This window comes from Hordeum vulgare, chromosome 5H, assembly GCF_904849725.1.
Source record: "Hordeum vulgare subsp. vulgare chromosome 5H, MorexV3_pseudomolecules_assembly, whole genome shotgun sequence".
Lineage (NCBI taxonomy): Eukaryota > Viridiplantae > Streptophyta > Magnoliopsida > Poales > Poaceae > Hordeum > Hordeum vulgare.
Genome location: NC_058522.1, coordinates 209,767,346 through 209,793,579, shown reverse-complemented (window position 1 = coordinate 209,793,579; position 26,234 = coordinate 209,767,346). Strand labels below are relative to the sequence as shown.

The 26,234-nt window shown below is 47.9% G+C and overlaps 1 protein-coding gene across 7 annotated transcripts; it reads right to left on the bottom strand.

Annotated features, from left to right (window-relative positions):
• LOC123452363 (uncharacterized protein ycf45) lies at positions 1–24,376 on the bottom strand. Of its 7 annotated transcripts, none has more exons than XM_045129010.1 (9): positions 24,112–24,376; positions 10,421–10,483; positions 10,209–10,286; positions 9,675–9,895; positions 4,299–4,371; positions 3,911–4,195; positions 1,443–1,586; positions 806–856; positions 1–483 (listed from the first exon to the last, which is right to left on the bottom strand). In XM_045129010.1, the coding sequence occupies exons 1-9, from the start codon at positions 24,286–24,288 to the stop codon at positions 412–414; spliced, it is 1,164 nt and encodes a 387-aa protein (XP_044984945.1). In that variant the 5' UTR covers positions 24,289–24,376; the 3' UTR covers positions 1–411. The 7 variants fall into 7 exon arrangements, with proteins under 7 accessions (XP_044984945.1, XP_044984943.1, XP_044984949.1 ...); XM_045129008.1 differs by having other exon boundaries at positions 10,219–10,296; positions 24,112–24,374; XM_045129014.1 differs by lacking the exon at positions 24,112–24,376 and adding an exon at positions 23,356–23,933 and having other exon boundaries at positions 10,219–10,296.
• Positions 24,377–26,234: the final 1,858 nt, after the last annotated feature.

The following is a 26,234-nucleotide window of genomic DNA, read 5'->3' as shown; positions in this document are numbered from 1 at the left end:
TTTTAAAATAATTCCCAGGGCATTTTCTGCCATTTGACATAATAACTAACCCACTGTCAATTTCAGCACCAAAGTGTACAGCTTCGAGTCTAAAATAAATAGGCCCTACTGTGACCGATGGAAGACCGAATTTGAGAAGGAAAGGGATTTACAATGACATCGATATAATGAAGAATATATAGAAAAGGTATGGAGCTTGTGTACTAAGCTTAATGGGCAGCATCAGTTCCTTTATAATAACAATATCACTATTTTATGCCAAATAAACTCAACAAACTTTAGGAACCAGGATCTCTCCATTCTACCTTAGAATAACATGCTCGATAGAATTTGTACCGGATATCCACAAAGACCGCAAGTAGGAAGAAAATGAAGCATGGCAGGAGAAATAACAACTTGAAATCTTGGAATTCAGAGTCCATCTCCATCATACGTTGCCCATCTTTCAATGATAACCTGAAACTCATTATCCCTTTTCCTGACCTGCGATGTGACAAGGCATCAACTAATGCTTTACAACATTTACCTTAAGTTCTTACATGGACCGATGTGCTAGAGGTACAAAAGTTGTGCTTCACTAAAGAGTCCTATGAACTAAATAATCATCTAGATAATTTCACTAATCTACCTATAAACTGAACATTAGAACACTCTAGCTCGAAATTGAAAATCACACAGCGGTATAAAAGTCATGCTTCAAAATAACATTCACAGGTAAAGCGAACTAGAAAAACTGTCAGTCTTCTGCCATGCCACGAAATTTATCACATCAGCAAAACTGCACAGACATGTTAATAGATATTACCTCAACGAGTGGCTTCTTGCCATGAAGTAGCATATCGACACTCCTCTCAGTCTGCATAAAATAAGAAAAAGGGATTCTACACATCAAATTGAGTACATTTATTCTTGAAAAATATGAGTGGATTTCATTCAGGTAGCTTCCTAAGTTTTAAGATTTTCCTTAGTTGCTAAAAAATAAGAACAGCAATGCAGTAACAATCAGTGATAGAAAATTCAGAAAGTATCATTTGTAATACCTTCAAGCCACATAAATGAAGATATAGTAATGCAACTTTATACCAAACTTGAAGGTTTTGTTGTTATTATTGAAGGTATTACAAATGATCAAATATGATACAGACTAAAGATAGAACTGTTCAAGCAAAACCATGAATTGGGATATGTATGACTGCCATGGAATTTGGTACTCTTGTACTTCCCATTAATTCTTATTCTTCGAAAAGAATCCCACAAACACATTCATCATTAACTGAAAGTTATGAGATATATTATAGTTTATCAACATGCAAGTCTGATACTTGTATATGGTTTCCTCTACAGTTCTAGACCTAGCAGCATTGCATTCTATGTTGCACAAAACTGAAAAGGCATATATTCATATTCTTTGACCATTTGAAATATACAGGAAATGTGCATACCCGATGAGTGACCCAATAGTGTCGCTCCCTCATCTCAATAAGAAAAGGAAATGTTGGAGGGGCCTTCCGCTCCAGTATACTTTTTTGAGTACGTCGCGCACGAGCTTCCTCATCACCAAGAGTGACAGTTTCTACTCCTCCAACCTGATTTACCCACAAATAACAATTAGTATATTCATTTGAAGGTGGATGGAAACCTCTTCTTTCTTCAAAATATTTGAACTTTGCATCTAAAAGAGCATGGCTGTAAGAAGTTTTCGTAGGACGATGGCATGACGTTATCTTTGTTAGGAAGTATTAGTATTAGTCTAGGAGTCCTTATTAGTCTATTAGTATTAGTCTAGGAGTCCTTATTAGTCTATGTTTACTTTCCTTGCACCTCAAGTCATGTGTAATATATATATGCCCCTTGGGCCTTCAATACAGATAAGTTGCTTTCCTAACATGGTATTAGAGCTTATGTTATTTTTTCGGGCGCCGCAACTCGCCCTCCCGATCCAATCTTCTATTGCGCCGCCTTCACTCGCTGGCCGCTGTCTCCTCCTCAAACCTTCGGCGGTACACCCTGCCCCGACTCCGGCAGGTCGCTAGGCCGCTTACCAGCCGTACCAGCGTCACCTGCGGCGGCCATACCAAGCAGTATCCCCGCCTGCTCGATTAACGTCGCGAGTCCCCTGAACTCCCGCTTCGAGGAACGGGTAGTCGTTCAGGTTGCGGCAGGCACTGCGGGCCGTCTCGTCGTCGAGGTACTCACAGAAGGCGAAGCCGCGGGGCCTGCCGGTGTCCTTGTCGGAGGCCATGCGGAGGGAAACCACGGGGCCGATCTCCTCGCACGCGTCCCGGAGCTCCTTCTCGCTGGCCTGGTACTGGATGTTCCCGCTGCCTCGATGCTCCTCGTCCCAGGCCGGATCCCGCCGCCGGTCTTCCGCCCTCGCCGGATTTCAGTCCACCGCCGCCTCCAGTCGTCGCCTCCAGTCGCCGCTGGATCATCCCGCTAGATCTCGCGCCCCCAGCCGCCGCCAGATCCCGCCGCCTCCATCTATGAGGTCGCCGCCCTTCATGCGGCCGTCAGGATGCTGCCTGCCTCGAGCAAGGACGTCTTTGTCTTCGTTGCCAACTGCCGACGCGGTCTCCGGATCAAGTCTCGCCCATCTGCTTCGGGGTGGACAGCCGTTTCTGCTGCTACTGGCATGCCGCCCCATCTGCCAGATCTCGCATCAGCGCTGACTCGATCCGCCCGATGGGTCATAGCTCTGGCTCGACCTGGTTGGCTATTGCGCCTCGTTCACTCGTCTGTGCACCAGATCGGGATGCCCCGCGTGCGGCTCTTCCTTCAACTGCTGCGTTCTGCTGCTACTGGCCACTGATCCCTTCTACTGCTTGCCCGATGCTCCGCGCGTGGCTCTCCCTACTTGCTGCTGATCATGTTGCTTGGGTCTGCGTGCTGCTGTTTTGCTGTTTGGGCTGCCGCTCATCCGTGCAACTCTCCTGCTGCTATCATGTGTTGCTTGTCTACATGCTTGCTGCTTCGTGTGTTACCTCTTTCTCGTAGCTACTTTCGCTGCCATCATCCCTAATCTAGTTTTCTTTGTTTTCCGCTGCGTCCACCAAATCCGTTCATATTTTGTGTTTTCTCATGCCATGCGAGTCCACCATACCTTAGTCCGTCAGCCTTTCTTTGGTCCACATCCTTTCTATGCAACTTTTGTGGGCTATTTGCCCTTGTTGTTTTCTATAGGATTTTCTGGACTTCTTTTGCATTGTCGATCTACGTCCATCGTGCCTTATCCGCCGAGCTTCTTTCGCCGACGGTTGTCGTGGACTATGATTTTCTACGCAATGCTTTACTCTTTTGATGTGCCATCTTCTTTTGACAACCCATCTTCTCTTGATACTTATCTTGTATCTTCAAGTGATGCGGTGTCTACCACTGATGTGCCATCTCTTTGTTATCTCCTTCGGCGACTCGACAAGTTTTGAAGACTCTTCATGCTACGATGACACTCTCAAGAGGCAGATTTGGATTATCATTTTTTTTAGTATTACACTTCTTCAAATGCAATGCTATTGCATACGCTTTGCATTTGAGGGGGGGTGTTAGGAAGTATTAGTATTAGTCTAGAAGTCCTTATTAGTCTATTAGTCTAGGAGTCCTTATTAGTCTATGTTTACTTTCCTTGCACCTCAAGTCATGTGTAATATATATATGCCCCTTGGGCCTTCAATACAGATAAGTTGCTTTCCTAACAATCTTCAGTATCCATCTTCGACCAATAATGTTGGACAAATATCTGGGTTAAGTATAAGCTATCACACCTAAAGATAGAAGAAGGTGAACTACTTATGAAAACAATCCCAAGTTTCGTATTTCTGATACCATGTGAAATTTGTGCAATAAAAGGGTGTGGTGTGTATCTAATGCAAAGTTCCGAGCATAATAATGCAACACTATGAGAATAATGGCATACCAAGTCAGATAAAACTGGATTCTTTATAATGTTTGCAAGCCTTTCTCCGTGGGCAGTACCAATAAGCATTACACCCCTTTCTGCAATTGACCGACAAGCTTGCGCCTCTGATTCAGTTCCAATCTCGTCTACAATGACCACCTCAGGCATATGGTTTTCAACTGCTTCAATCATCACCCTATGCTGCATTGATGGTTCAGGTACTTGCATTCTTCTTGCGCCACCAATTGCAGCATGAGGAATGTCCCCATCCCCACCAATCTCATTACTTGTATCTACAATTACCTGCCCTAAACATCAATGGACCCATATAACGTGTTAGGAATTATATGTAAGGAAACAGAACCCTAATAGAAAAGCTACAAGATTGTAACATTGTTTACTATACCACCCTTTTCTGGAACTCGTCTGCTAAAACACGTGCAATCTCACGCATAACAGTAGTCTTGCCAACCCCAGGTCTGTCCAAACAAAAGAACTGTTAGTACAAAATCAAACTGAATTGGAACACATGGCTGAATTAAATTGTTCCCGAGCTCCGAAAGATTATGAACACACAACACCAGACATCAATAGAATATGTGCTACTCCCTCCGTCTCGGTGTATTAGGCATCTTAGAAGGTGCGCTGCAACCTAGGCACGCAGATATTGGATAGGAGAAGAAATTGAATTGCAGAGGAAGCCCATCACATTATTCCTTTCTCAACTAAAAACGTGCTATTAATTAGGCGACCTCTTCAAATCCAAAAAGCGCGCCGCATAAATTGCATGCATTGGTCCTTCAATTAATAGATGTGGTCTAACTAATATGCATGCAACTAGTACTATTGTAATGTGCCTTAGTGTTTTGGGATTATTTGATTTTCGTAAGATGCCTAATGCACCGAGACGGAGGGAGTATGTAGAATATAGCAATAGCACTAGAACATATATGAAATTACTGAGTTGTATCAGAATAGCTAATCTCAAACAATATTAATTCCATAATTTTATTTAATATAATCAAAGATTCAAGGATCCATTAAGCTTTGAACACAATGTTTCTCAAAATTTATAGAAATCACATCCTACTTTACTAGAACATCTTGGCTCTACAACTTGAGAAATTACTCGAATGATGATAATGATATGAATTTAGTTCCCGAGCATTTTGGAACCTTTTCTACTAAAATACTATAGTTTCTTGAAATACTGAAAGCTCTGCCATTCCAGAACCATCATAGTATCTGCTCTGAGAACAGGTGAACTTTTGAAGTTTTAAGAAAATAAATAAAGTGGACACATAGAGCCCCAGGGGCCAATACTTGGCTAACCACAGTTATTGTGGTTGCAAAAATCACATGCCACACTAGAGGCCAACGTTGGCTAAAATATCAAACCTGGCGCACAAAAGTGTGGTAAACATGGCAACAAACTAAGCATACCCCTATGAAAGTTTTGTATCTGAGGCCACAATCGTAATCTTCCTTGTATCTCATATAGCAGATTAAATGAGATTTACACGAGGAAATAATCCCCAATTACAATCCTAACCATAATGGCCTGATTTTACTAATTACGGCAGACACTAGGTATTCTGTTTGCCTTACGCTCCAGGCTCCTAGTAATCTGACATTATTTGTAGATAAAAAACCATTTGCCTCTTCGCTAAGGAAACCAGTTACATGTTCCTGAATAAAATAAACATGATCATGTATTTTAATGCTGTACCCTTGGTACAATGGAACTGTTAGGGATGCAACTTGTATTACTAGTAGGCCAAAGCCGCCATATATACATGTACAAGGGGATACCAAAAGTCAAGAATACAAAAGACCAAAGGTCATCATCAATATAACTCTAACACCCACCCCTCCCCCCCGCCCACCCCCTTTAAACTCATGGAGGATCCACAACACCGAGTTTGGAGAGGTAAAATCCATGTTGCACTCTAGTTTGGGCCTTAGTGAAGAAATCCGTCAACTGTAACTCGAAAGGCACATACTGAAGAGCAATAACATGGTCATGCACACCAGCACGCACAAAGAAAGCATCAACACCAATATGCTTGGTAAACTCATGTTTCACGGGGTCCCGCGCAATGCTGATAGCACATGTACTGTCTGACAAGAGTGTTGTAGGTGTAGTAATAGAAACACCAAAATCCTCGAGTAACCAGCATAACCAAGTCACCTCTGCTGTGAGAAGAGCCATAGCTTGCAACTCAGCCTCTGCACTTAAACGGGAAACTGCAGTTGTTTCTTTGTCTTCCAGGCAATGAGAGAACTACCAAGAAAGACACTGTAAGCAGAAAGTGACCGGCGATCTGAAGGATCACTAGCCCAGGTAGCATCTAAATAGACCTGGAGTTGTAACGAGCTGGAACGAGGAAAGAAAAGACGATGAGAGATTGTGCCATGAAGATATCGTAGAACACGAAGAAGATGACTATAGTGAACTGAAGTGGGAGAAGAAACAAACTGACTCAAGATATGGACAAGATAAGAGATATCCGAACGAGCGACAGCGAGATAGACAAGACTCCCAACAAGATGGCAATAACAAGTCGGATCAGACAAGGGATCACCATCAGAAGCACTAAGGTGAACACTAAGCTCCATGGGAGTCTCAAGAGTGTGCTCATCACTAAGAGATGCACGAGCAAGAAGATCCTGGATATACTTCGCTTGGGAAATAAAAAAGGCATCAGAGTTGGACGAAATCTCAATCCCAAGAAAGTAACAAAGAGGACCAAGATCATACATAAGAAACTGCTCATTGAGACGGGCTTTGACAAAGAAAATGTACTCACCAATGATGATCATGTCATCAACATAGAGAAGAAGAGTGACCACGAGCAAAAAGATGGACAAACAACGCTGGATCATGAGCACTGGGCAAAAAACCAGTTGCAGCGACCACAGAGGCAAATCGCTCAAACCAAGCGCAGGGGGCTTGCTTAAGGCCATAGAGAGAGCAACGAAGACGACAAACCATGCCATCATGAACTTAATACCCAGGTGGTGGCTGCATATAAACTTCCTCACGCAACTCACCATTAAGAAAGGCATTCTTAACATCAAGCTGAGGCATGGACCATTGGCGAACAGAGGCCACCACGAGAAGTGTGCGGACAGTGGTCATATGGGCCACAGGAGCAAAAGCCCCGTTGTAATCACGACCATGCTCCTGCTAAAAGCCACGAGCCACAAGACGAGCTTTATAGCGCTCAAGAGAACCATCATAGCGAGTCTTAATCTTATAGACCCACTTACACGTGATGGGACGAACACAGGGAGGAAGAGAGATCAGATCCCACCTGCCGGTGCACTCAAGGGCAACAAGCTCCTCTGGCATCACAAACTGCCATTCAGGATGAACAACAGCATCTTGATAAGAAGTCGGCTCAAGAACGGTCGAAAGACCATAGCGAGAAGGAGAATATCTGTCAGGGGCCGGGCAAGGCCGAGAACGAAGACCATAAGTCCGTTGAGAAGGGGAAGGCGACACACTAGAGGTAAAGGGCACATCAGTAGACTCATCCACAACACGTGTACAATGAGTTAATGGAAAGAAAAGGGAAGAGGTCGAATCACTGGAGGTGGAGATGGGGAATGTATCGGCGATGAAGATGGAGAAGGGGAAGGCATCGGTGACGAAGATGGAGAGTCATGCGATGAGGAGAAGAAATTGTAGGAGCGGACGGTGTCAGATCTGCTATAGCAAGGCGAGGAGTAGGAATACTGGGGACATAGGGGGATGTATCCGAAAACACAAGAAAAGAGATGTCCTCCTGGTAAAAGGTCGAGGAGGATGGACGCGTGTAGAATGGACGAGACTCATCAAAAGTCACATCCCGAGAAATACGTATCCGATGACCGACGGGATCCCAACACCGATAGCCCTTATGCTTGTCACTGTATCCAAGAAAGACACACTCAACAGACTGGGCAATTAGTTTGGTGCGTTCACGAGGGGCAAGCAAAAAATAGCAAACGCAACCAAACAAACGAAGCGTCGAATAATCAGGAAAACGGCCAGAAAGGCGCTCGAGAGGAATACCGCCCTGTAGAGCAGCAGATGGCTGAATGTTATAAGATAGGCGGAAGTGGTAACAGCCTTAGCCCAGAAGTGAGGCAGAAGTGAGGCGGCGACCATCATCGCACGCGCCGTCTCCAGAAGGTGAGGATGCTTGCGCTCAGCCACACCATTCTGAGCATGAGCGGTGGTTTCTCAGTGCCGGAAGAATCAATCACAGAACCTGAAGAACCTGTCGGTGAAGAATCCCAAGCAGCAAGTAGGCAACGCAACTGCGCAATCTCACGCGTAGACAGGGATACGACAGAAGAGGTCGAGGTAGAAACACACGTGAAAGCCGACGATGAGCAGTCACCACCACTCGTGGAAGCAGCGTGTAGAGTCAACCGAGAGTAGCAAGTCGACGTAGAGCCGCATGTGGAAGCCACTGAGGGGTCGACATACAGCGATCAACATCGCATGCGAAAGCCACTGGAGGAGGAGGCGTAGAGCAGTGACCACCGCGCGTGAAAGCCACTAGAGGAATCGACATACAGCGGTCACCGTCACGCGTCGAAGCCGCAAAAGGAGCCGACGTAGAGCGTTCACCGTCGCGCACGGAAGCCGCAGGAGGAGTCGACGAATAGCGACCAACATAGCATGTGGAAGATGTCATACGGGACAACGTCACAGACGAACGAGCACCCAACACCGAGCAACGACGTATGTGCGAGAAAGGATCAATATAGGGAACACCATCGGAAGTTTGCGAGCAGGGACAAAGATGCAAGCCCGGCCGAAACATCGTATTTTTTCGTTTCTCTCTTTTTTTTTGCTAACAGAGAACCAGCAAAATCAGCCCAAAAGCAGAGCAGCCAGAAGGCCGGCCTGAGATTGAATCCAGAAGCAGCAGCATATAATGGACCAGCTTGGGCAGCGATGCAGTCGACTGCCTCTGCTCGATCTGGAGAGCAACAGCGACGACCGGCTCAATCCGGGAGGACCGATCCCACGAGGAAACGACGGCTGGGGCGGAATCCTGGCATGCCCGATCAGTGGTCCCGGTCGAAGCACACGAACGATCCGGGCAGATCGAGCGGAAGCTTCGATCGAGAAGTGCGTTCCTAGCGACGGGAGGAGCAACGAAGCAAGCGACTTGTACTTGGATCGGGAGCAAGAGGGAGAGCTGAGCGGATCCAGCAGTGGGCCGGTCAGGAGTAGTCGGTAGACCTAGCGACGGGATAGAGGAAGGAGCCAGCCTGGGCGCTGACCAGTGGGAGACGAGGCGGCAGCATCACCGGATCGGTGCGGAGCGGGGCGCTCACGTCAAAACAGCTGCACCCAGATCGATGCGAGGCGAGCGGGTAACTGAATCGGGTTCGCTCCACCACAACATGAGGTTGGTGAAGCATGGGAGACCGGCAGTGCCAGAGAGCGGGGTGGACCTGCGGTTGGGGAAGGCACCAAAGAGCAGTGCGAGAAGAAGAGGGCGGCTGCATGGACGGGAGATTGGATCAAAGGCATGAGTCGTGCGTACTAAAAAAAGCCCTAAGGCTCTAATCCCATGTTAAGAATGCAACTTGTATTACTAGTAGGCCAAAGTCGCCATATATACATGTACAAGGGGATACCAAAAGGCAAGAATAAAGAAGACCAAAGGTCATCATCAATATAACTCTAACACGAACATGGAACACTTACGAACTTGTTTTTACATCTTCAAATTGATAAAAAAATCCAAATTGTTGATGCAGCGAGGAGACATACCTTCCCAAAAACAGAATGCTCTCTTTGTAGTTTAAAAGATCGCGGACCATATCAACATGCCCATTGACGGCACGGCCAACTCGACAGGTCAAACCAACAACCAGTCCTTTTCTACTCCTTATGGCAGATATCCTATGCAATGTACCTTCGATTCCTGCACGGTTGTCACGTCCAAATTCTCCTACAGCTCTCTGAGCTTCCTCCAACTCTAGCTGTGAAATCTGTCAAGCAAATCGACAGGAAATGTTAGTTGCGAAGACATGTACTCTGCTAGCATGTAGATGATTTGGCCTAGTTGCCTTGCATCGAATTTAATAAAACTATGGGTAGAGTAATTACTAATACATAATTCCGACACAATAGATATGAGAATAAACCCAACCACATTGTGATGAAAGAATATATGTGGTTCTATTGTAGCTCCTTCATTTCATGGTATGATTACATTTAGTAATATTGTTAACACAAGTATAAAGAATCAAACATAATATTGTAAAATTAAAATTATCTTACTGTTTTTTAGAATCAACTTACAGTTGCATACCTCATTATCCCGTAGATACTGGCCACCAGAATTACCAAGGAAACGTGCCTCAGGTTGTCTCCCCAAATCTAGAATAACCTAATTCATTACTCATCAGTTGCGATAGTTTATGCTAATTAAATTATTTCAAAGGAATATTCAAATATGATGGTCTCAAGAGTGGTTGACACGGATAGTGGTTGAGACAAGTTCAGCTTCTTACCTCCAACAGTTGGTCCCTTCTAGGTTCATTCTGCAGATTATCTCGTAAATCCTTGGGTAGAATCTGAAAAGGACTGATTCATATCCCATATGTTACCCAGTTTACACACAACTAAACTAAATATGCACCAATTTACGTGTCATCTTTAAATCTAAAAGATTGTGGCGTCGTCCTAAGTAACTTCTAAAACCAAATTGTTCCTTTGGTTTCTATGTCGAAAAGTCATCCTTACTAAGGGCAATCTGATTAAACATGTGACAAGGGGAACAAGCAACGTAGCTTCTTTTATAAACAAGAGATCATCCAATATCTCTTTTCCGATTGTTGTTTGGCTCGTATTGCAAGGTGAGTTGTGTATTTAACCTTTAATATCACCCATTTCATAGTATTTCACACATTTTGGGGTCATGGCTGCAGGGGCATAGATAAATCGCCAAAACCTCTTATTTTGGTTGGGCCGATAATGATTTTTGGACTGACTGGCTAAGATGAAATGACGCTTTGAGGAAAGGAAATGTTGGAGTGTAATGTCCGGCCCTCTCCCATATTTCGGACTGATGGGTGAGCTAGTTGAGAAAAAGAAATGTTGGAGTGTATGTCCGGCCCTCTCCCATAGTTCGGACTAATGGGTGAGCTGATTAGGTGCATACAACTTACAACCAAGAGGTTGAGGGTTCAAAACCTAGAAAACACAATAAATAATTGTGGCCTGCCCCTGCTTCTGTTGCCCACGTCATAACTCCAATGGAGCATAGACGTGAGGGGTAGCATTGAAGTATAATGCCTGGCCCTCCCTCACAGCTCAGACTTTTGGAGCAGCTGGTAGGTGCATGATTCAATATGGTATCAGAGCCAAGGGGTCTCAAGTTCAAGACCCTGGTAACGCAATATTTAAAGTAAAAGATTTTGTAGCCTACATCGGGCCCACATCTAAGGACTAAAATAGCCAACATGTAAGGGGAAGTGTTGAAATATATTGCCTGCCTTTCTCCATTAGTTCGGACTTTTGGAGCAACTAGTCAGTGTTCAATAAGAAAGTTTAATCTTGTATGCAAGTGGTTCTCTTGTCTGCTAATCGGCTGAAGTCACGAGCGTTATTACAAAAGGTGCAACACAAGGAGACGATGGAGCTTGGCGCCAAGAAGCTCGAGCTGAAAACCATGGAGTTTATGTGTTGATTTGGATGGCGTACCAATGGTAGGCTTCTTAGTATTTAGAGTGGTCTTGTTTGGCATATTCATTTATTTATTTTTTGAGAACATAGAGGAGATTTGTGTGACTATATATTAAGATAGGGAGGAACAGAACATATACAAAGTTAAAGAGTTCGGTCTGCATGGTGCACGTAGGGTGCCCCTAGACCCGTCTACTAGTCAGTCCCTAGGGGATTACATGCTTAAGACAACTGTCACCCACGTCTGCCACTCACAGCAGTGCTCCCATATTTTGTCCACCACTATGACCGCGGAGAGAGACATGTACGTGTTCCTTATGTAACGGCACTGAGACTAATTAGCGAGGTTCATCAACATGCCTACATCCTCGGGGCATGACTACAGGCGCTCCATCCCATGTACCAAATCACATGACACGGTCGACGATAAGCCCGCCAACATTGTCAAACAGCGCTCCAACCACCCGCCACTCCAACCACCCGCCACGACCGGTCTGGCCACTCCTGCCACGGGCGCTAGGATTGACCCTCTCGTGATCTCTATCTAGCCTACCCGCTTATGTCTAGCCAATTTAGCTATATTTTGCGGGGTCGGGTTATGCGTGTCAGACAAACACCTAACCCTCCGCTAATTACAAATAGCACAACTCATACACATAATATTAGACACATACATTTTAACACTCCACCTTGGCGAACTTTCCGGCTACAACCATGCTTCACCTTGCGCCGTATCAGCCCAACACATCACAATGCAATGCTCGACACTATAGAATATGATCTTCTACATGAACCCTGCATGACGCACTCCATGCTCCTCCAAACCTTATGCATGCGTTACCAACCTACCAACGTTTTTGGTAGAATCTCATGTACAATTAGCAAGATATCCAAAATAATCTATGCTCCCTGGTAACTCCGTAGGTGCAGCAAGCATGTGCGCCTCGACTCCCAATGTGAATTTCTTCATCACGTTGTTGTCCCATGTCACATACATACGTTGCAGATTGCCCTCTTTTTTCACAAACAAAACCACTTTTTAGAATAATCTGAGGTGCATGTCAATCCCTCGAGGACCAACAATCACACAAGCGCGAACAACGACACCCAGACTTGTTCACGAGATTCGCCAACATGGCTACATCCCCGGGGCATGACTAAGGGCGCTCTTCTCCAAGTGGCATATCACATGATTCAGTGGACGACAAGCCCACCGAGGATGTCATACAACACTCTGACCACCCGCCACGTCCGGTCCGACCACCCTTGCCACGGGCACCCGAACTGAGTTGGAGCCTACCAGCTTATGTCTAGTCAATTTGGCTACTCCGCGGTGCCCCTATATAATAAGCCCAAGTTACACGTGTTCGACTCAAAAAACTAACCCTCCGCTAATTACAAGTCCAATTGTAGCACACTTCGTACACATCAATTCGACACATATTTTAACACCTTAATACCCTACGATTATGTTCGAGCCAAATACAACTCAACATGTTAAATTATAATCCAAATTCTCGTACGGGATGAGCCATTAGATGTTAAAACTGCATTCTTACATGGAGAACTAGACGAGGAAATTTATATGAGCCATTAGATGTTAAAACTGCATTCTTACATGGAGAATTAGACGAGGAAATTTATATGGAACAACCTGAAGGTTTTATTATTTCCTGGAAAAGAAAATCTTGTTTGTAAGTTAAAGAAATCTCTTTATGGATTGAAGCAATCTCTTAGACAGTGGTACAAGAGATTTGACACTTCTATGCTCTCTTGAGGTTTTAGAAAGCCTGATTATGATAGTTGTGTTTGCTCAAAAATTGTTAATAAAACTATTTATTTGCTTCTTAATGTTGATGATATGTCAATTGCTACAAAGAGTATGACGGAGATTAATGAACTAAGTACGCAATTGTGTAATGAATTTAAGATGAAGTATTTGGATGCAACAAAGAAAATACTTAGCATGGAAATATCGAGAGACAAATCGTGTGGAAAATTATATTTCAGCCAGAAGGGATATATTGATAAAGTTCTTTGTTGTTTTAATATGCATGATGTCTCACCAGCGAGTACTCTGTTAACTACACATTTTAAATTATCATCAACTTTATGTCCCCCAAGTCAGATGTTGATATTGAGCACATGTCTAGAGTTTCCTATTCTAGTGCAATTGGTTCACTTATGTATGTCATGGTTTGTACTCGTCCTGATTTATCATATGCATTGAGTTTTTTTTTTTGAACCAACATGCATTGAGTGTTGTTAATAGATACATGGCTAATCCTAGAAAAGAGCATTGGAAAGGTACTTCCAATACTTGTTTACAGTTTGCGAAATCTAGAGATGGACTTGTCAATTCTAATATTGCTGGTGATTTGGAGTTTTGGACAAGAGAAGACCACTCAAAGGTTATGTTTTCACCATTGGTGGTTGTGTTGTGAGTTGGAGATCAACTTTGCAGCCTATTGTAACTTGTTCCACAACTGATGCCGAGTATATGGTTGTTTATGAGGTATGCAAAGAAGTTATTTAGTTGGGAGGTTTGTATACTGAACTTTGTGGAGATATGTCTTTCCCTGCCATATTTTGAGACAATCAAAGTGTTATATGCCTTGCAAAGAATAAAATATATCATGAGAGAAAAAAAGCATATTGATGTCAGATTTCACTATGCTCAAAATGTTATTGCCAAAGGTGATTCGAAGTTACGCAAGATAAGTACACATGATAGCATTTCTCACTAGTCCTATGAACTTTGACGCACAAGGTGTTTATGATGATTTGAATGGATTTATTTGCTTTCTTCGACTATTGGAGGGAATTTGGCTCAAGGTGGAGATTGTATGATCCAATTCCAGTAGCATGTTGGACACGGCACCATCTCATGCAAGATGTAATACGAGCGGTGTGGGGCATTGCGTTGGTACCGACGTGTGCAAATACAACCCATTTGCTTGTCCTCCAAGGACTCTTACTTGTTACCCCCTATAGATATATCAATGTAGTCGCATCTAAACTTCTAAAGAGAGCATGTTGTCTCGTGCTTGTAAACACCACCATTGTAGTGAAGTTACTCCTTCGTGCGTCCGTGGTTTTTTCCATAAGAATTTTCTACGTAAAAGTATGTGTATATGTCTCTCGTTCTAACACAACACACAGATGATCACAAAATTGAAGCCTTTCCTCAGCTCCGTGTTCTCGGCATGCTGCAAGTCAGATGGCGGCATTGGTAGGGGGCGAGGTGCTAGAACCCAATCCAGGAGGATACAAACCCAGACCCCGCACGCAAAGAAGCATTGCAGCATGAGGTGTCAGATAGTCTCATCAGATTGACAGCCTGGTGTGGTAATAATGAGGACATCAATACCATTGTTACACCCACAACCCCTACTGCTATACATACTGCATCAATTACTAGAGCTCGCGCACGCCGATCGAATTACCAGGTACTTCCGTTTCTTGGAAATCCTTCTGATGTTCATGAACATATGATGCCGTCTAAATTAGATATTTTTGTTTTACTTACAAATAAAGGACCTGACATGGACAAAAATGATCACTATTGGAGCGGGATCAAGCATGGAGAAGGTGGACGCGCGGGAAAGAACAATGGAGTTTTCAGTGATGATTTTCGCACTTTGAAGTCACCATAAGGAGAGCATGAAGGCTTGGACGAAACATACAAGATGCCACTTCATAAATTTCGTCCATAGGCTATTATAGGTGTTGCGTCACCTTATTTTTGGGTCAGGCCCATGTAATTTCGAAATGCTACATTAAAGGTTGTTTTTAGAATCCGTATGTGTGGGGAAACGGAGTTAGGGTTGTTTTCGGACCCCTCCTCCAAGGGGTCACAAAAACCCCACTCTGTTCCCCATATATACAGCCCTTAGTTTAGACTTAGGTTTTGTTTAGATTACAAGTTTGCCATAGCTGCAACTCCGCGTCCTTCGTTTGTGTTCTACAAACAGACCAAGACGTCACTGAACTCCACTTTCATCAATAAAGCTTTCCTCTTATATTCGCAATATCCAGATTGCAATTTCAGTTTCTTGCTTGTTCTTTGTTTGCATGCAGGAACCAGACCCTCGTGATTAGGTTGATCGTGCTTCGGTGTGGTCAACGACCTCTCGGAGTTGGTTTAGCGATTGCTAAGACGCGACGTCCTCACACATTCGTAGTCGGATCGTCGGAGTCTACTCCACCATAAACGATCGTCACATCTCACCGGAAGACAAGGAAAACTTTGCCTCTATCAGGTAATCCTTGCTTAGCAAATTTGTCTAAGGTCCAGCAACGATAGCACACCAGCCAAACAAAGAACTTGAACTTTAGGGGTGCCCAAGGCTGCCATACCAGGTGTTTCCAACTACAGCAAGTACGGCCCGCGAATGTGGCCAGGTACATCGTTTTGTAGAGGCTGGGGCCATAAAAGCTTCCATATTCAAGGGGGGAGTATCAGTCTGTTGTGGATGTGGTAACTGGTACACGACTTTCCAGCGTAGAATTGTGATGGAAATAGGATCATATTTTGCTTTAAAACAGGTTCGTGCATAGCAGTTAGGTAGGTCTGTTAGGAATATGCAACTTGTATTCCCATGAGGCCATAGGCCGGTATATATACATGGACAGGTGGTGGACTATATGGAGGAAACCCCTTATATATTGGGATAAATACAAAAGGGTACATGACTTATATTATAACTCTAACACCCCCTCTCAAACTCATGGTGGATGAACAACACTGAGTTTGGAAAGATAAAAGCCATGTTGTGTTCTAGTCTGGGCCTTCGTCAAGAAATCCGCCAACTGTAATCCGCCAACTTCCAGGCAATGAGAGAACCACCAAGAAAAACAAAGTAAGCAGAAAGTGAACGGCAATATGAAAGATCACTAGCCCACGTAGCATCCGAATAGGCCTGAAGCTGTAAAGAACTGGAGCGAGGAAAGAATAGACGGTGAGAGATCGTGCCCCGAAGATATCAGAGAACACGGAGGAGATGACTATAGTCAACCGATGTGGGAGCAGAGACGAACCGACTCAGAATATGAACCGGATAAGAGATATCCGGACGAGTGACAGCTAGATAAACAAGACTGCCAACAAGATGACGATAACGCATCGGGTCAGGCAGGGGATCACCATCAGTAGCACAGAGGTGAACATTGAGCTCCATAGGAGTCTCAACAATGCGCTCATCAGTAAGAGCAGCACGAGCAAGAAGATCCTGGATATACTTTTCCTGGGATATAAAAAAGGCATCAGAGGTAGAAGAGACTTCAATCCCAAGAAAGTAGCGAAGAGGTCCAAGATCAGACATAAGGAACTGCTCACTAAGACGGGCCTTGACAAAGACAATATACTCGGGGTCATCTCCATGATGACCATGTCATCAACATAGAGAAGAAGAAGAGTCCGACCACGAGGAGAAAGGTGAATAAACAATGGTGGATCATGAGCACTGGCTGAAAACCAGCGGCAGTCACCACAGAGGCAAAACGCTCAATCCCAAGAAAGTAGCGAAGAGGTCCAAGATCAGACATGAGGAACTGCTCACTAAGACGGGCCTTGACAAAGACAATATACTCGGGGTCATCTCCAGTGATGACCATGTCATCAACATAGAGAAGAAGAAGAGTCCGACCACGAGGAGAAAGGTGAATAAACAATGGTGGATCATGAGCACTGGCTGAAAACCAGCGGCGGTCACCACAGAGGCAAAACGCTCAAACCAGGCGTGAGGGGCTTGCTTAAGGCCATAGAGAGAGCGACGAATACGACATACCATGCCATCAGGAACAGAATACCCAGGTGGTGGCTGCATGTACACCTCCTCACGCAGCTCATCATTAAGAAAAGCATTTTTAACATCAAGCTGAGAGATAGACCAGAGGCGTGTAGAGGCCACGCCAAGAAGTGTACGAACAGTGGTCATATGAGCCACAGGAGCAAAAGTCTCGTCATAATCACGACCATGCTCCTGCTAAAAACCACGAGCCATAAGACGAGCTTTGTGACGCTCAAGAAAACCATCGGAGCGAGTCTTAACCTTGTAGACCCACTTACAAGTGATGGGACGGACTCCAGGGGGAAGGGAAACAAGATCCCACGTACCAGTGCGTTCAAGAGCAGCAATCTCCTCTGCCATCGCAAAATGCCATTCAGGATTAACAACAGCCTGATGATAAGTAGTCGGCTCAAGAACAGCAGCACCTGCGGTGGAAAATCCAAAGCGATCAACAGGCGAACAAGGACGAGAACGCAAGCCATAAGTAGGGTGAGACGAGGATGACGACACATCCACAGAGGCATCCACAGAACGTGAACGACGAGTGTAACACTGAGGAAAAGATGGAACAATGGAAGGAGGAATTGCCATGGTAGAATCGGGGAGTGGCGACGAAGAAGTCACCAGAGATGAAGGTGTAGAATCTGGTGACATGCTAGACGAGGAGACCGTGGAAGATGGTGGTGACAAATCGACTGGAGGCGGAGAAGCAGAGGGAGCGGAACGAATAGGCAAAGGCTCGACGGGTGTGATAGGTGTGTCAGGAAAAGTGAGGAAAGAGATATCTCCACTGAAAAGGTCGAGGAAGATGGGCGTGGGTAGAAGGGACGAGACTCATCGAAAGTCACATCCCGAGAGATACGCATCCGACGACCGATAGGATCCCAACAACTATAGCCCTTATGCTCATCACTATAGCCTAAGAAGACACACTGAACAGACTGAGCGGTCAGTTTGGTGCGTTCACGGGTGGGCAAGAACATAGCAAACACAACCAAACAAGCGAAGCATCGAATAATCAGGAGAACGATCAAAAAAACGCTCGAAAGGAACACCACCCTGTAGAGCAGCGGAAGGCTGGAGATTGATGAGATAGGTGGAGGTGGAGACGGCCTCAGCCCGAAAATGAGGCGGGAGAGAGGCAGCAATCATCAATGCACGAGCCGTCTCAAGAAGATGACGATGCTTGCGCTCAGCCACGCCATTCTGAGCGTGAGCACCAGGACAAAAGAATTGAGAGAGAGTCCCTTGCTCAGCAAGAACACCACGCAACATCTTAGAGATATACTCGCCAGCGGAGTCAGCACAAAACACACGAATGGGAGAAAAGAACTGAGTATGAACCATGGCAGCAAAACGCTTATAAATAGACAACACCTCACTACGAGAAGTCATGAAATAAAGCCATGTGTAACGAGAGAAGTCATCTATGAAAATAATATGGTATTTATGACCCCCTTTCGAAGCGAAGGGAGCCGGACCCCATACATCGGAATGAACTAAATCAAAAGGACGCTTAGACACTGACTCACTATGTGGATATGGTAACTGAATCTGCTTGCCAAGACGACAACCCTGACACTCTAAACAGACATCTCCTGAGACAGACCCCAGAAGACCTCGACGAACTAACGACGACAAACGAGAACCACACAGATGACCAAGTCGATGATGCCACTGCTGGAAGGAACCAGTAGCCGAGGCGACCAAAGCGGAAGAACTGGCGATAGAGTGGGCAGCGGAAGGAACATGAAGCCAGTCCAACTCCCAAAGACCCTGAGAATCACGACGGCGAGGACCAGCCCCAACCAGAGTGTGTGTGCGACGGTCCTGGATAGAACAAGAGTCAAGGTCAAGGATGACGCGACAACCAGAATCAGCAAGTTGACCAGCGGAAAACAGATTCTTGGTAAGTCGAGGAACATGAGCAACATCAGGAACAGAATAAGGAGTGGTAAGATTGCCTCGACTAACGACAAAAAGAGGAGTACCATCAGCAGTGAGAACATGACAGGAGAATCAAGCGATCGAAGAGAGGACAGAGTGGAAGAATTAGAAGACATATGAAAGGAAGCTCCAGAGTCCAGAACCCATGGGGTTGTACCTGACTGTGTAGAAGGTGGTTGCTCAGTGCGGGAAGCCTCAGTCACAAAACCAGCGGTACCCGTCGAGGAAGAACCTGAAGCAGCGAGGAGACGCTTAAGTCTCAGAATATCCTGCTCAGTCAAAGCGATGGCTGAAGCTGTCGAGGTAGAAGACGATGATGAAGTCCCTAAAGAGGATGATCGCGCCTTGCGCTGATGTTTCTTCTTCGTGTAGCACTGGGACTCAATATGACCATCATTGTTGCAGTAGCCGCAATGTGGACAGGGGCGACCTGAGCCTCCAGAAGGAGTGGGCAAGAGCGGCGGAGCACTCGAGCGAGAAGGAGTCGGTGCAGCAGGTGGCGTAGAAGGAGCCCGAGCAGCGAGTACAGAGGGAACCTCCAGCAAACCAGCACCACGTAAGCGAGTCTCCTCAGCATGAATCTCAGAAAGCGCCTCCATGAGAGAAATACGGCCACGAGCAAACAACTGAGCACGCCGGGGCTCAACCTCCTTACGGAGCCGATACAGGAACTCATAGACGCGATGAAACTCCAAGTTGGCCTGGACAACCTGGCAACAGGGGCAAGTACGACAACCAGCACTGCGGGGAGAATCAAGCTGGCGCCAGTTGGCATAGAAGTCATCAACAATAGAGTCACCCTGCTGAAGAGCACGCTCCTGACGGACCACAGAGAGGTATAAGACATCACCAAAGGGCTCATAGCGCTGACGAAGGCGGGTCCACATCTCAAATACAGTAGGAAGCCCAGAAACTAACTGAGGCAGAACACTAGCAGTGAGAACAGCGGCAGCATGAGCATCATCATCAAGCCACGGTGTAAATGGACAGAGCACCATGATACACCTGAAGAGCCTCCTCATAAGCCAAAACCTTCTCATCATAAGCACGGATAGCAGCCTCATCAGCAACCTTAGCCGCATCCTTCGCAGTCTGAGGAGCATCCGCAGGAAGAGCCAGAGGGATCGGCGGAGTGGGAGCCACAAGATGAATAGGACGCGGCGGACAACAGACCTCGCCAGAGAGAACACCCCAGAGACGGATGCCACGCATGTGGATGCGCATGAAGCCAACGAACTCGGTGTAGTTACTACCATCAAACATCACCGAACAACGAGGGACAACAACATAGCCTGATGAAGATTCCAATCCAGTCGAGATAGGGACGGAGGATCCAATCCAGTCGAGATCGGGACGGGATGCTGGAGGATCCAATCCGGTCGAGATCAGGACGGGATGCAGATCCAATCCGCCTCGCCCTACCGATCGGGACGCAGGACTCCCTGTTCTGTCCCGGGGCCTCCTGGCTTCGTCACGACAAGGCGCAGGCGAGCCACGCGACGGAGTGCGGCGGCCGAATCGAGGGCGGCTGGCGGCGGCGGAGGCGGCGGGACTGGTGCAGCAGATCGAGGATGAGTGCGGCGGCCGGATCAAGGGCGGCTGGCGGCGGCTTTAATCGGGGCGGGAGGAGGAGATCGAGGACGAGTTCGATCAGGAACAGGAGATCGAGGACGAGCTCGATCGGGAGAGGAGAAACGGATCAATTGCACGAGTTGCAGCATGCAGAAAATTGACCTAGCTCTAATACCATGTTAGGAATATGCAACTTGTATTCCCATGAGGCCATAGGCCGGTATATATACATGTACAGGTGGTGGACTATATGCAGGAAACCCCTTATATATTGGGATAAATACAAAAGGTACATGACTTAGGCCCTGTTTGGAACCACCCAGATTATATAATCTGGTTTTTATAATCTATTATGTTTCCAAACAGGACAATTTATATTGTAGATTTTAAAAACTAGATGACCAGATTATTAAAAACTCATAATCTACTCTACCCCAGCTAAAATCAGATTATGGATTACTAATAACCTATTACCCTTGTAAACTTGAAGATAATTACCTACTGCCACCGCCACCGTCTTATTTTTATACAGGACATACATGTCATTGTACAATGTAAAACCTGAATTACAGTTTATATAATCTGATCTCCAAACATACCCTCCTGGATTATTTTTATAAACCAGATTATATAATCTATCTTCATAATCCAGATTATTATAATCTATTATGGTTCCAAACAGGGCCTTATATTATAACTCTAACACGGTCAACCTAGAAGGATCCACAGTGCACCGATTCCACCTTCTAATTTCCTCTTGGCATGGCCTATGTTTACATGCATGTGCCATCTAATGTTCAAGCTCAACGATGCACATCCCTATGGCAGTGCACCCCTGTCACCTTTGCTCTCGGCCTACCCCGATGTCACACGTCCCAATCTAGATCGCGAGCGACCAGAGTAGGCAGGAGAGATCGGAGGAGGGGCGTTGAATGGAGACTTGGAGAAGGGGGTGAGCGGGACAGGAGGGTAGGTGAGTATTTCAGAATTCAGTTCACACAGCCTGCCTATCACACACGCCACGGGTGGCTTAAGTACAGTAGCCTCATACACGGCACTTGGCCAAACACGCAACACACACGCTTACTGCTCGACCTGGGTCCCACTTGACAGTCACGTGGTGGTGTCTCACACTGTCGCCGTGACACCCGAGAGCAATAACATTACTCCTACAGAAATAATAGCGCTTATCCTAGCCCTGTTATGCATGGTGCGCAGGTATCATAATATCTACAACTGGAAGTCATCTTCCATTGTTCAAAAATTTCCTCAAACTAAAGCAGATTCTTTTAATTATACAGACAAATGAAACAAACCAGGCAACATAAAACATTTGAAACATCAATAACATAGCTCTTATAAATAACTGAAAGAAGCCCAATTTGTTACAATTTTTAGGCAGTGTCCCAATTTATTATTGTTGCTAGATCTCTACCAAAACTTCATAACATGTATTGGTTGTTGCCACGGTCCTTTAAGAATTTTGAGTTTGTTTGAGCTTGTGCTTCTACCGAAAAAGCTTTCGCCCCGCTTTATATATAAAACAACGACCAACGACAACTCGGTACAACGCACGCTACCGCAACACACGCACACACTCAGCACACACCCAAGGCAGGATACAAAGGCGCCGAGCACAGCAATACCACCCCAAGCACTACAAGAGCAGTCGGGTCCTCGATCGTGAACACGCTACCGCGAAGAGATGAAGCTGCATACGACGAACTGTGTGCTCCAAGACGGTGCCTTCAGGAAGGAAGGATACGACACCGGAGCGCCGCCACCGCCCGACCCGAGGGTCATAGTTTCACCTGGAGCAACACGACGGGCAATGATGGCCGCGACGACGCCTTCAAGAAGGGAACGAGCTTCGCCCCCACCGGACCGTAGATAGATCAGGTTTTCACCCCGGCCAATACTCACCGCCACCGAACGCCACAACCCGGAGACCATGTCGCCCACACAACCATGGTCACCAGGCAGCACCAAGCCACAGGCTCTGCCCAAGAGCACCGCGATACCACCACCAGGGTCGCCACCCCGGCATCCAAGACCTCGACGCCACCTCACCCACCACTCACCGCTACCCCAACCGATGAGACGAGTGGAAAGGCCCCGCCTTTAGCACTCGTGAGCTGCCCCCAACGCCGAAACCCAATAGGCCGTCCAGAACTGGCCTCCATATGCCTATCCTGCCACCGGGCGTGAGACGATCTCGGTCCTGCAGTCGGGCGCAAGACCAGTCCGGTCCTACCGACAGCGCGAGACGAGCTTGGACCTGTTACCGGGCACGAGACGAGTTCGGTTCTGCCACCGGGCACGGAACGAGCTCAGTCCTGCCACCGGGTGCGGGACGAGCGATGGACCGCGACTGGGAGAGGGCCAACCCTTTGATGAAGGTAGCGTTCGAACGACGAGGAGAGGAATCGAAGGTCGACAAGGGCGCTCACCGACCGGACGACGTCGAAGACAGCCGCCGCCGTGAGACGACCCGGACCACCGCCATGAGCCACCACCACGCCGTGGCAGCCCACGTACACCGGGACCCCAAGGAGCAGCCCCGAGCCGTCCTGCAGCAGAACATCACCACCCTCGCCGCCAAAGGCCCGAGCCGTCCTGCAGCAGAACATCACCACCCTCGCCGCCAAAGGTCGCCGCACGCAAAGCCGGCCGAAGCCCACCCCGCCACCGGCTCCACCACCAGCACGAACCACCGCCACCACCACAGCGCCGACACCCCCTGCACGGCAGCGCCAGCCGCCCGCGGCCGTGCTGAACCCAGCCCGTGCCGTCGGAAGAGGCGCTAGCGCCAGATCCGGACGGATCTGACCGGGGCCAACCCGCGCGCACCACCCGAAGAGCCGGCCGCCGCCAAATATGCAGCCAGCCACCACGCCGCCTGTCACGCCGGCCCGTCGACGCCGAGATGCCCGGCTCCCGCATCCCGCCCTGGATGGGTGGGTGTGTGTGTTGGGGGAGGCGCGCCCCCTGGCGGCGGCGAGGGAGGTGGGGGAAGGAGAGGGGGGGGCGGCGGCGGGAGTAGGTTTGCCTCCCGGTCGCCGCGGGAGGAGGGGAGGGGGATCTCCTCATAGAAGCACCAAAAGCTAAAGCTTCAGCCCAAACAAAAAGGGGCTTAATCACTTCAGTTCAATAGAGGAAATTAACGAGCAGGTTAAAGGGGGTAAAGAAACGAAAGAGAAATGGACCTGTAGAAGCTCAGAGAGGTCGTCCTCAATGACGACGAAGCCCCCGCCGCCAGCAGCCTCCGGGGCGCAGCGGGCAGTGCCTGCCCAGGCTCTGAGCGGCCGCCTGACGGGTGGCGGGGGTATGAGACTCGGGGTGGGTAGGATGAAGATGAGGATTCGAGCGGAAGACGGGGCCATGTTGTACAAACAACGGGTAACCGGAGAGCGCCGGCAGCGGCGGTGACTAAGGCGAGGAAGGTGCGGTTTTGGTTTCTTCCGCCGGATAATGGAGTACTAGTTTACCTGTTGCGTCAAATGACAATAGAGACCCGCTAAATTCATGCTCGCGATGAAATTAATTTGAGAGTACTTAGTTTTTTTTATTCTAGATAGCCGATGTGTTTACATGTTTTAATTTGTTGAAAGAAAGTCATATTTAAAGGTAAGATCTCTACTATTAAAGCAGGATGTGCCGTTGTGATGGTTCAACCTTCGAGATCGTTCGACCTCTCGATCCCACCTCCGTTCGACCTCCTCCTCCTACGTAAAGAAAAAACCCACGTAAAGAAAAACCGGTTCGACCTCCCACGTACCCCACGCCCGCGCACCCCTGCACCCGCCCCCGCCCCACCGGCCCCGATCCATCCCTTGCAGAATACCCCGTCGCCCTGGACCCGACGGCCTCCACCCCCAGGCCGCGCCCTCGAGCCCTCCGCCGCCGCCGTTCCCTTTCTCGTTCCCCTTCCGCCACACCCCACCAGTCCCCCCTCCAACGCCGCCTCCCTCATCTCCGGTGACGGGATTGGCCCCAGTGTTTCCCCCGCGCACTTGGCCCGGCTCGCCTAGATGCGATCTGGCGAAGCTCCTTCCCCACCCCGCCGCCGCACCTCACGCCCGTCTCCTCCGACCAGCCTCCGCCCGCAACCTCCCCCCTCCCGTTTTCATAAGGGAAGGGAAGGGAAGATAAGAGGGAGAGCGAGAAGGTGAGGCGACGACCATGGCGCTCGCAGATCCGTCGGCCATGTGGTCCGTCCTCGGCGCGTGATTCTGCTTAGCGGCGTGACGGGGTGCCTGCTCCGCGCCCACGCCATGGCCGGCTCGGGACGCCGCCCTCCCCCTCGTGCTTCTTCTCGGGACGCCGCCGTCGACCTCGGACCACACCGCCGCCGCCATGGATGCATAGGTCTCCTCCCTCGACCCATGTTCTTCTTCTTCTTAGTCCTATACGTCTCGGCTCTGGCCCTAACGTTGGATCCACTGTGCGATTCGTAAAACGCTCCCCCCGGGGAGTACTTGGTACTACGGTGCCCAGAACGGCGAGGAAGAAACAGGAGAAACAAGTTGAGGAGTAAAGGCCGACCACCGGAGGCAGGTAGGTGTCCCTCTCGGATACCTTTCTTTTTCTCTTTTCCCCTTCTTCCTTCTCGGTGGATTGACAAGTCAGGGGCGTGAACTGTGAATTCGAAGTGTTAAGGGCTGCTTTTTTTCGATATACTATTTGTTATTATCCTCGTTGGTGGTTCCCATCCTTACCTGTGAAACGATGGTTGCATCTCTACTATTAAAGCAGGATGTGTCGTCGTGATGGTTCAACCTTCGAGATCGTTCGACCTCTCGATCCCACCTCCGTTCGACCTCCTCCTCCTACGTAAGAAAAAAACCCACGTAAAGAAAAACCGGTTCGACCTCCCACGTACCCCATGCCCGCGCACCCCCTCACCCGCCCCCGCCCCCGCCCCACCGGCCCCGATCCATCCCTCGCAGAATACCCCGTCGCCCTGGACCCGACGGCCTCCACCCCCAGGCCGCGCCCTCGAGCCCTCCGCCGCCGTCGTTCCCTTTCTCGTTCCCCTTCCGCCACACCCCACCAGTCCCCCCTCCAACGCCGCCTCCCTCATCTCCGGTGACGGGATTGGCCCCAGTGTTTCCCCCGCGCACTTGGCCTGGCTCGCCTAGATGCGATCTGGCGAAGCTCCTTCCCCACCCCGCCGCCGCACCTCACGCCCATCTCCTCCGACCAGCCTCCGCCCGCAACCTCCCCCCTCTCGTTTTCAGAAGGGAAGGGAAGATAAGAGGGAGAGCGAGAAGGTGAGGCGACGACCATGGCGCTCGCAGATCCGTCGGCCCTGTGGTCCGTCCTCGGC